The sequence below is a fragment of the Sminthopsis crassicaudata genome, chromosome 1 (assembly GCF_048593235.1).
Source record: "Sminthopsis crassicaudata isolate SCR6 chromosome 1, ASM4859323v1, whole genome shotgun sequence".
Classification (NCBI taxonomy): domain Eukaryota; kingdom Metazoa; phylum Chordata; class Mammalia; order Dasyuromorphia; family Dasyuridae; genus Sminthopsis; species Sminthopsis crassicaudata.
The window spans coordinates 627,407,497-627,417,324 of record NC_133617.1 but is presented as its reverse complement, the minus strand read 5'-3'; the positions used below and the strand labels follow the sequence as shown (position 1 = coordinate 627,417,324).

The window sequence follows — 9,828 nt, the reverse complement described above, 5'->3', positions numbered from 1 at the left end:
CTCAGTTTTCCCACCCCCTCTCCAACATATATCATTATCTTTTCCTGTCATCTTATACATTATAAGAGGTATGAAGTGGTACCTTGCAATTGTCTTAATTTGTATTTCTTTAATAAATAGTGACTCAGATCATTTTTCCATATAACTAGAAATGACTTTAATTTCTTTATCTGGAAATTGTTCACATCCTTTGACCACTTATCAGCAATTGAAACATTATTGAGAAAATAGAGAGCACAGAAGGAAGTTCAGAAGGAAACACAGAAAAACAGGAAAATTTTGAAAGTAATGTTTAGAATTTATTATATATATATGTATTTTTAAAAAGTAGTCAACATGAAATAGATTCATCATTTCATACAGAATCATTTTGTGTTCTGCTCTGTGTATAGAAAGATTCTTTAGGGTGTTTTAAGTTAATAGTTTAAAAATTACCCTTCCTACTCTCCCCTCTCCCCCAATCCTTTCTTTCTCTCCAATCTCAGTTGAAAGATTGCTTTATAGAAATACATATTATTTAGAAACAATATTAACTATGGCTAAAAGGAGTAGAAGTGGGGCTCAGGACAAAAGGATAAAGCTGTGGTCCTTTATTGCATTTTTCCAAACTATGGGGCAACAACTCTCTCAGGAGAGGCGGGAAGAAGTAGTTAAAATCATTGGGCACTTTGAAGTCCAACTTTCATAAATGTTTGAAACTGAAAGCTTTTAAATATTTGGGTATGAGTGAATAAAGGATTCTGTGTATTAGACAAAAAGGAAACTTTTTTCCACTATTTTTTTTTAAATTTATTAAAGCTTTTTATTTTTCAAAACATGTATGGACAATTCTTCCACGCTACCCTTGCAAAACCTTGTGTTCCAATTTCCCCCCTCTTCCCTCACCCCCTCTCCTAGATGGCATGTAGTCCAATTTTTGTTAACATTGTAGAAATATATGTTAAATCCAACATATGCATACATTATGAATATACAATTATTTATACAATTATCTTGCTGCACAAGAAAAATCAAATCAAACCTGGGGAAAAAAAAAAAGAGAAACACAATAAAATGCAAGTAAACAACAATAAAAAGAGTGAGAATGCTATGTTGTGAACCACACAGTCCCCACAGGCCTCTCTCTGGGTATGGATGGCTCTCTTTATCACAAGATCACTGGAACTGGCCTGAATCATCTCATTGTTGGAAAGAGCCTCGTCCTTCAGAATTGATCATCATTTAATCTAGTTGCTGTGTAATGATCTCCTGGTCCTGCTCGTTTCACTTAGCATCAGTTCATCTAAGTCTCTCCAGGCCTTTCTGAAATCATCCTGTTGGTCATTTCTTACAGAACAATAATATTCCATAATATTAATATAGCACAATTTATTCAGCTATTCTCCAGTTGATGGCCATCCACTCAGCTTCCAGTTTCTGGCCACTACAAACATTTTGGCACATACAGGTTCCTTTCCCTTCTTTAGTATCTCTTCAGGATATAAGCCCAGTAGCAACACTGCCGGATCAAAGGGTATGCACAGTTTTACAACTTTTTGGGCATAGGAAACTTTTTTTTTTTTTCAAAAATTACTGGTGCTTAACATCTTATTTCTATGAGAGGTTTTTCTGATGTGGTTATTGTAACAACAAGGTTGCCGTCTTGGTTAATAGCAGCCATTAACTCAATGACATATAGTATTGGAAAACTGCACCTAAAATAAGCCTATCCTCGTATGAATAATATTATTATGCTTATTTAAAAAATCATAAATATGAAATTTGGAAAGTTTAATCAATAAACAAGTATCTCAATCTGTTACCTTATATTTTGTTTTTATATTAATTTGTTATAAAACATGGTATTTATTTTTATTTTTTCTTTATTTTTCTGGTTACATATATGTGTTAAAAATTTTTAAAAATTCTTTATGAATCATGTTGGGAAAGAAAAATCAGAAAAAAAGGGAACAATCACTATAGAAAAAAAACAAGAAAAAGGAAAAAAATGAACAATATTTTTATTTGAATAAAATACAAGATAGAAATTTATTTTAATAGGGTTTTTTTTTATGAAAAATGTGCCTTGGGATACAGCGAAGTTATTTGCTGCGTTTTGTGTTCAGCAGGGCATCGCTACATTGCGTTCTTAGAGAAAGCGGAGATGAAGCGTACCAGACCCTCCCCCACCATCCCCGCGTGCCCCGACGCAACCTCCGCCACTCAGGGCTCTGCCGAGGGCCTCAGGGGGCGCTCGAGAACCAAACCGCTCCCGGCGCCAGTGCGCATGCCTCCCTCTCTGCTTCCTCCTCCCCTCCTGAGGAAGTCGCAGTGCGTTTGCGTGGATTGAGTCTGCACCTAACTTCCGGGCAGCGTTGTCGAGATGGGGCAGCAAAGGGGTCCGGGAGCTGAATAGAGCCGAGTTGGGGCGGGGGGATAGCGGGGTGGGCGGGAGGGAGGGGGTGGGGGCGGGGGGGAGGCGGGGTGGGGGATTGGAAGGGCTCGCGGAGAGGGGCGGGGTCTGAGGGCCGGGGTCAGAGGTTGCTGCTAGGACTGGAGTCTCGGTAGGGGGGGTGGCTTGGGGCCTGGGCGGGGGTGATTTTGCTGCTGCCTCCGCGGCCGCCGCCGCTGTCTCCAGCGGGAGCGGCCAGCATGTCAGCCGAGGCCACGGGCGCGGGGTCCCCGGCCGCCCCCTCTCCCGGGGGTCCTGAACCCCCGGGCCCGGCGCTGCCGTCCACGCCTCCCACCCCCGGTGCCGCGGGCGGGGGCGCTGCCTATGACCTCAAGCCGCTGAGTCCGAGTAGCAAGTACGTGAAGCTGAACGTGGGGGGCTCGCTGCACTACACCACGCTGCAGACCCTGACCAAGCAGGATACCATGCTCAAAGCTATGTTCAGTGGCCGCATGGAGGTGCTCACAGACTCCGAAGGTAGCCGGGCTTGGGGCCGGGGCGCTCGGGACAGAGACTAGGCATCTTGTGTGGCTGCCCCGCCCCCGCCCGTGAGAGATGCTCTCCAAAAAGCGGCTTGTGGTGGCGGCCACCAGAGCTGGGGCCTCCGCAGCTACCTGGTGTGACGGGAGGAAGTCACTTAGCCCGGAGCCTCAGTTTCCTCATTTGTACAGCGTCCAGCCTCAGAGTGATCTTTCCCTAAAACTTCTAGTCTTTTAAATATCTACTGACTAGATGAATAGAGATTAGGGGCGAGCCTCAGCACTGTCCGAAATAACAAATGGAAAAGGTCCTCAGAGTTTGCCGTATCAAGGCGAGGCCTTCCTTTGGAGAAATCCACACCATTGTCGTCATTTTAAAAATTGCCCAAGCCTTTCTCCGAGTAATGACGCTGGACCTTTACGAAATTGTCCTCTAGGAAAGCGCTGCCTTTTGGGGCCAGATAGGGGAATTTTTCTACCGGAGAGACAGATGGCTCACTGTGTAGTATTTCCCCTCTGGGAGGAATACAAAATTAAAGGCATATTTGGTCCAAACTCAGGATGGTTTGGAACCATTGGCAACGCCTGCTTTTCTCATGGGGCAGGCTGAACCCTTCACATCCAGAATGAAAGAAAAAGCAGCTGCTGGAAGATGTATTTGTTGGGGGTTGGAGTTGGAGGAGGGGAAAATTAGTATTGAATAAAGAATAAAAGCAGCTGTTCCATATGTTGCCAAGGGACAGGATTATGCTTTTGTTCCTATAGAAGCCAGTGACTTGGGAAGTGGGGGTGGTAGGCTTTGCTGTGCACCTGATCCCACCAGAGGGAAAAGGGGAGGATACACATTGAAGGAGCATATTAAAAGCTGGGAAGTTTGGGTAATTTTGTAGTCACAAAGTCTTGATGAAATAGGAAGCTAAGTTAGTGGCTACCTCTGGTAACAGGACAGAGAAAGGATAGCCTGAATATTTTAACTTTTTAGGTTAGATACCAACCTACATCAAAAAGTGAGGTTTATGGAGTTGGGTATAGTATGATCATTATTACCAAAAACTTAACAAGTCTTTTCTCCAAGTATTAATGGTCTAAAGACAATGATATATGCCCTCTAGAGAAAGGGTAGTTCTTTTTTAGGGAGGGGATTTTTATTTGTTAGACATGGTAATAATTAAAAAACATCGGGAGAATTGAACATTTCTCCCTTCCTCTTTGTGCTTCCTCCTCCCATTCAGGTTGGGTGCTGATTGACAGGAGTGGACGTCATTTTGGGACAATCCTGAACTACCTTCGGGATGGGTCAGTTCCTCTTCCAGAGGGCCCTCGGGAGCTGGGTGAGCTGTTGGGTGAGGCACGTTACTACTTGGTTCAGGGACTAGCTGAAGACTGCCAGTTAGCTCTACAGGTAAGACCACATGTTTTTCTACCTTTTTCTCTGTATCTGTTTGTTGACTTCTTGAGGGGCACAGAAAAAACACTTTTGTGTTTTGTGAGCCTATTTCTCCCACACTATTTTATCCCTCATTTGCTTTTTATCTCACATTATCTGAAGTAGTAACCAAAATGGCATGGGTACAATTGATGTAAGAGAATAAACTGCAGGGAGTGACATGTGAGTAAGGGAGCCTGGGGCCTTGTGGGCTTTTCTTTTAGGAACACTGTGTTCTCATTCAGGCTCCATGTCCACATTAGCTAGCTTTTTAATCTCTCTGGATCTATTTCTTATGAAATGAATAAATGGAACTGGTTCTAATATTTTGTCTAGTTCCAGCAAGAATAATTCACACTTATAAAATATTTTTAAGGGCTATAAAACATCACTACTCCCCCTCCCCAAATTCTATGAAGTGTAAAAATTGAGGAAACTGAGGCTCAGAAAAGTAAAATGGTTTTGCTCTTTATGATACATCTAAGGTCAGAACCAGAACATGAACTCTGGTCTACTGACTCCCAGTATCTTGTCTTTTCTGGCATGCCGATTGCTTTGGGTGTCTCAGTGCTGTTTTAAAACATTTAAAATGGCACTAAGTTTGAGACATATTCTATTTTTATAGCATGTCCAAAAATGTATATGTAACACAAAAAATAGTCAAGCTCATTATTTTCCTCCTTTCACAGATTAGGAAATATACTAAGAGGTAGGTAAAGTGCCTTGCGCTAGTTCATTCAAAGCAAGTGGCAGAAAAAGAATTATACCCCAGTGTCCTTTCTATTGTATTATTTTGTTTTCCTGCTCTTATTTAACAAGAGCCTCTTCTCTGCTGTTGTGTTTCCTGATAGTTGTGGGGCTCTGAAAAGTGTTGTAGCCATGAGTGATAGTGAAAAGAGAAGTAGAGATGGCTGAATTTCTTACTTGATTCTTAAGCCCCAGTTCTCACCATTCTTCCCACTTCCTCTTTCCTGTCAAGCAATAACTAACCTCTTTTCTCTTTCTCAGCAAAAGAGTGAGAGTCTTTCTCCACTCTGCCTTATCCCCATGGTGACATCTCCACGGGAGGAACAGCAGCTTCTGGCTAGCACCTCTAAGGTGAGACATCAGCAGGTTGAGAAGGACTGGTTTTTCTGAACTCAGTCTGATCCTTTTCTTCTATCCTTTCTTTCTCTCCCTCAGCCAGTGGTGAAACTGCTGCACAATCGAAGTAACAACAAATATTCCTACACCAGGTAAGGGGGAGCCCTGGATTGACCCAGCCCTTCAGTTCTCCACCCTGTTCTCTTCCTTAACAGGCTATAGACTTATTCCCCAAGTTCCTGTCTCCTTTCTAAATCCATTCCCAAAAACCATAATTCTAACTTGGTCAGTTGGTTTTGGTGCTAGAATTTGACTGTCTTTTGCTACCCACCTTTCTAATCCCCTAGCACGTCGGATGACAACCTACTAAAGAACATTGAGCTGTTCGACAAGCTGGCATTGCGCTTCCACGGGCGGTTGCTCTTTCTCAAAGATGTGCTAGGTGATGAGATCTGCTGCTGGTCTTTTTATGGACAGGGCCGAAAGATTGCCGAAGTCTGCTGTACCTCCATTGTCTATGCCACTGAGAAGAAGCAGACCAAGGTCAGAGATGATCCTGGGAGTTGAAGATGGGAGAGGTCCACTTTAGCATTATTAGCTGTTAAGGAAGCAATGGAAGGGGTATTTGTATGCTTATGGGAGGAAGAAACTGGGTCTATTGAAAATAAGGTGGTCTCTCTCTTCTCCTTTCCGCTCTCTCCTCCCACATCTTCCTCCCTCTCCTCTTTCCTTCCTTTTCTTTCTAATTTCTTTTTCTTCTTACCTTTCCCTTCCCTACTTTTGATGAGACCAAAACTGCTCAAATATGGGACAAGTGGTTGCCAACCTTGGCATCTGTCTTCTTACAGGTAGAATTCCCAGAGGCAAGGATCTTTGAAGAAACATTGAATATTTTGATCTATGAGACACCCCGGGGGCCTGACCCTGCTCTCCTAGAAGCCACTGGGGGTGCTGCTGGAGGAGGTGGGGCTGGGCGGGGAGAAGATGAAGATGGACGAGAGCATCGAGTCCGAAGGATCCACGTCAGACGACATATCACTCATGATGAACGACCCCATGGCCAGCAGGCTGTCTTCAAGGATTGACCTTTCACCTGCCCTGTCCTCAAATTTGTTCTCTTCTCTATTACCACCATCATAATGCTTCCACTCTCTCCTTTCCCATGACTTCTGCCCCGGCTTTGCTGGTCAAGTCGTGGGTTTCCTTTCTCCACTCTATTTCAGATTTATGATACGGTACATTTAGCCCCTTTTATCCTCCTTATTACTCCAAGACCATCAACAACATGGTACATTCCAAGGCATATAATACAGTGCTTCCCAAAATGTCACCTTTGTTAGATTCACCCTCTCCAAACTACTCAGATATTTTATCCCACTCACTCTACCTTCTCCCTATCTCCAGTTCTTACATTCCACTGTCTTTGCATCCATCATAAGTACGTTTCAGATTTTTGGTTCTATTTTTTCACTTCTTTTTAGTATGTATTATGTGCCAAAGTTTTTCTCATGACCTTAACCATCTGCTACATTCCAAACCTACTTCTTTACTCCTTTACGTTTTACAACCAATTCACCTACAATCCTATTCCTGGCCCTTGTTCCTTCTTGAATTGGTACTGAAGTGGCCTGTGGTCTTTCCAACCTGGCCTCCCCACCTACTTATTTCTTATTATTTATTTTAATTTTCTATTAAATTATTGAAATAAAGTTAAATTGCAAGGATAGACTTGGTTCCTGGAAGAAAGATTTTGTTTGACAGGCTGGAATTTGTTTTGTGGGGTGTGATGAGAGAAGGCTGGGGAACTTCTGTGCAGGATAGGTAAGTTTCACCTATTTGTAGAGTTGAAAGGAATCTTAGGTTATTTGGTCCAGCCCTGTCATTTCAGAGATGTAAGAACCTGAATTTCAGGTTGTTAAATGATTTGTTTAAAAACAAAATCTTAGTGGCAGGAGCAAGCCTAGAAACTGGGTTTTCTCACTTTAAATGTAGTGTTCTTTGCTTTATAATACTGCATCTGAAACTATCCAATCTCAGCTTTGTGTCCCTCTTATATATCATAGAAGGATGCTGCCAGGATTTAAAGAGTTTTGTAAATTTGTATTTTAGTTCTTGGATATGCCACCTTCTCAATTCTACATGTCCCATCAGTGACACCCATAACAGCACCAGAAGTGAGAGGCAAACCATGTCATACCAAGCTGTCCAAGTCCAATGTGTTTGTGGTTCATGGATAGGAGACCAGGGTGGGGGGAGGGGGGCTTTTTAGGGGGCATATTGGGACATCAATTTACCCTTCAGGGGTCAGGTGCAAAGACAAAATCAAGAGCTTGTCTCTCAGCCCCAGCAACATTGGGATGCCAGAGGTCAACAATGAAGACCACACGAGGGCCATCTTCTGCAGAGCCTGGAGATTAAAAAAAAAAAAAGCAGAGGATTTTAATTGTTTGGTTTCATTCTTAAATCTAGATTGGCCAAACCCCACTTTAGACTCCCAAATCCCGTATTTGCAGAACTCTGTCCTGGTTACCATTGTGAGCTGCAGTGTGCAGGAAAGAATCATCCACGAGCAGGCAATGTCCCTCCGACCAGCACTGGGGCTCACCCCCAACAACTAATTCACAGCCAGGGGGAATCTTCAGGCCTGTTGGAGAAGGCCCGGGTAAAAATCAGAGGAGTCACCAAACTCAGAAATTCCTATCACTTCCCCAGATAGACCCATAATCTTCCATTTTACCCTAGGTTTGACCTAAACATCATTGATCACTACTTACCCAAGTGACAACGAACCCGAGCATTAGTGGGTCCACAGCGTCCCTCAAGTCTGGCTCCAGGCAGAAGAACAGAAAAACCAGCATTGCCAAAAGAATTGGCACTCACAAAGCTTCTCAGTCCTCTAAGAGCTCGATATGCCCCTGGGCAGCGTCGGCAATTATTTGGCTGACACCGACCAGCCCTGTAAAGGAGGAACTGGTGGCACCCAGGGGCCAAGGGAGGAGACCAACCCCGTGGTGGAGAAGATGTCCCTGAGAAATCCCAGCTCACAGTTCCAAAGTCCCGAAGAATGGCAGGGAAACTACTCTCAAGGAGTTCCACATCATGTCGCTGAGCATCCCGGGGCACAAATGGAACAGAAGGAAGATCCGGCAAAAAGAGTAGAGCTGGGCGTTGGATCCCTGGACCTCCACCAAGGCCGCTGCTGCCCTGAGCTGCCCTCCTCACCCTCCCCATCCCAGCCCAGGAGTAACGCTGGGCATAGGCCCGAAGTCTCCGACTCACCAGGCCTTCTGCCCCAGGCCCTTCACCAGGCTCCCTGATGATCCCTGACCCTTGACTTCTAGCCTCAGAACCTCTACCAGCTCCAGCACCTCTGCTAGCACCCCCTGCCCCAGGGATTGGGGTATCCTGTGAGCCCAATCGATAGCAGTACCAGAGGAAAAGGGATGTGAGGGCCCCAAGGATCAGAGTGAGGGCTGGGCAGGCCAGGGGTAGTGGCCAAGGGGGCATGGTGGAAATGGAGTGGGGAGTCTAGTCAAAAGGCCCCAGGCATTCCCTAAATCTTTCCCTCCTCTCCCTGCCCTACCGGCTTCTTCCTCTAGCAACCTCAGATTTACCCTCCTGGGGCCTTACTCCATGCTGTCTTCCTCATTCTCCATCACCTCTCCTTCCTAGCCCCTTTTTTTCTGGGGCTTCTGCCTCCACGATTCTGCTTCCACTTTTCAATTTCTCTCTTCCTCCATCAGCAGTTCCTGTCCCACCTCATCATGCAGCCCTCAGATCCTGGGATGGATCCTAGTCCTCTGCAGCAGCTTCCACCTTCCCTCCACAGCCCTCTCCTTCCTTTCCTCTCTTCTGTCCCTCTCCACCTCCTCGTCTCCTTTTCCCCTCCCCTTAACTCCGCTCTATCCCTTCTCTCTATTCTCCTCTCCTCTCTCCCCCTCCTTTCCCACTCACCCTGACGTCACCTTCTCCCCCCCTTCCCACCTCCGCACCCATCACTTCAGGTCCACCCCAGAATCAGCCGCATCTCTCGGATACTCGCGTCAGGAAGGGAAAGAGCAGAGGGGAGGGGGCAAGGCACGGAAGGGAGAGGGAACTTTTGTAATCCGGGGGTGGGGGCAGGGGACGGATGACCCCTGGAGGCTTGGGAAGCGAGACTGACAGGGCTGGACTCCCCTCCTTGGCTGGGCGTCAAGTTGGGCTCTGAGGTGGTTGCGTTGGAGTCCGGCCGGCCCGCAATGCGAAAAGGGGGAGGGAGGGGCGGGGCATGGAGCCAACGGATGGGGAGATGGAGAGACCGACAGATTGGTGGGGCGAGGGCGGCGCTGACAAGCCGCGGGAGGCAATCAAGTCAGCAGCTTTCGGGACACAGCCTCCCCAGTCTGTCTCTAGGTGACTCTTCTCCCTTC

At 45.7% G+C, this 9,828-nt stretch overlaps 2 protein-coding genes across 2 annotated transcripts; one reads left to right on the top strand and one right to left on the bottom strand.

Annotated features, from left to right (window-relative positions):
- Window positions 1-2,488: 2,488 nt before the first annotated feature.
- On the top strand, window positions 2,489-7,145 carry KCTD13 (potassium channel tetramerization domain containing 13). Its single transcript, XM_074301422.1, has 6 exons — window positions 2,489-2,908; window positions 4,143-4,312; window positions 5,345-5,434; window positions 5,519-5,571; window positions 5,767-5,962; window positions 6,268-7,145. The coding sequence occupies exons 1-6, from the start codon at window positions 2,632-2,634 to the stop codon at window positions 6,502-6,504; spliced, it is 1,023 nt and encodes a 340-aa protein (XP_074157523.1). The 5' UTR covers window positions 2,489-2,631; the 3' UTR covers window positions 6,505-7,145.
- Window positions 7,146-7,507: 362 nt separating this feature from the next.
- ASPHD1 (aspartate beta-hydroxylase domain containing 1) lies at window positions 7,508-9,283 on the bottom strand. The gene is made up of 3 exons (XM_074301552.1): window positions 8,194-9,283; window positions 7,950-8,063; window positions 7,508-7,826 (listed from the first exon to the last, which is right to left on the bottom strand). Exons 1-3 carry the CDS (start codon window positions 8,924-8,926, stop codon window positions 7,717-7,719), a joined length of 957 nt encoding a protein of 318 aa, XP_074157653.1. The 5' UTR covers window positions 8,927-9,283; the 3' UTR covers window positions 7,508-7,716.
- Window positions 9,284-9,828: the final 545 nt, after the last annotated feature.

What these genes read in the sequence shown, in the direction of transcription:
- KCTD13 (XM_074301422.1), top strand. Translation starts at nt 2,632, where the DNA reads ATGTCAGCCGAGGCCACGGGCGCGGGGTCCCCGGCCGCCCCCTCTCCC. An exon ending in GGTGCTCACAGACTCCGAAG is followed by an intron (nt 2,909 to 4,142) that starts GTAGCCGGGCTT and finishes CCTCCCATTCAG; the next exon opens with GTTGGGTGCTGATTGACAGG. An exon ending in TTCTGGCTAGCACCTCTAAG is followed by an intron (nt 5,435 to 5,518) that starts GTGAGACATCAG and finishes TCTCTCCCTCAG; the next exon opens with CCAGTGGTGAAACTGCTGCA.
- ASPHD1 (XM_074301552.1), bottom strand. Translation starts at nt 8,926, where the DNA reads ATGCCCCCTTGGCCACTACCCCTGGCCTGCCCAGCCCTCACTCTGATC. An exon ending in TCGGGTTCGTTGTCACTTGG is followed by an intron (nt 8,064 to 8,193) that starts GTAAGTAGTGAT and finishes CTTCTCCAACAG; the next exon opens with GCCTGAAGATTCCCCCTGGC. An exon ending in GCACACTGCAGCTCACAATG is followed by an intron (nt 7,827 to 7,949) that starts GTAACCAGGACA and finishes TTTAATCTCCAG; the next exon opens with GCTCTGCAGAAGATGGCCCT.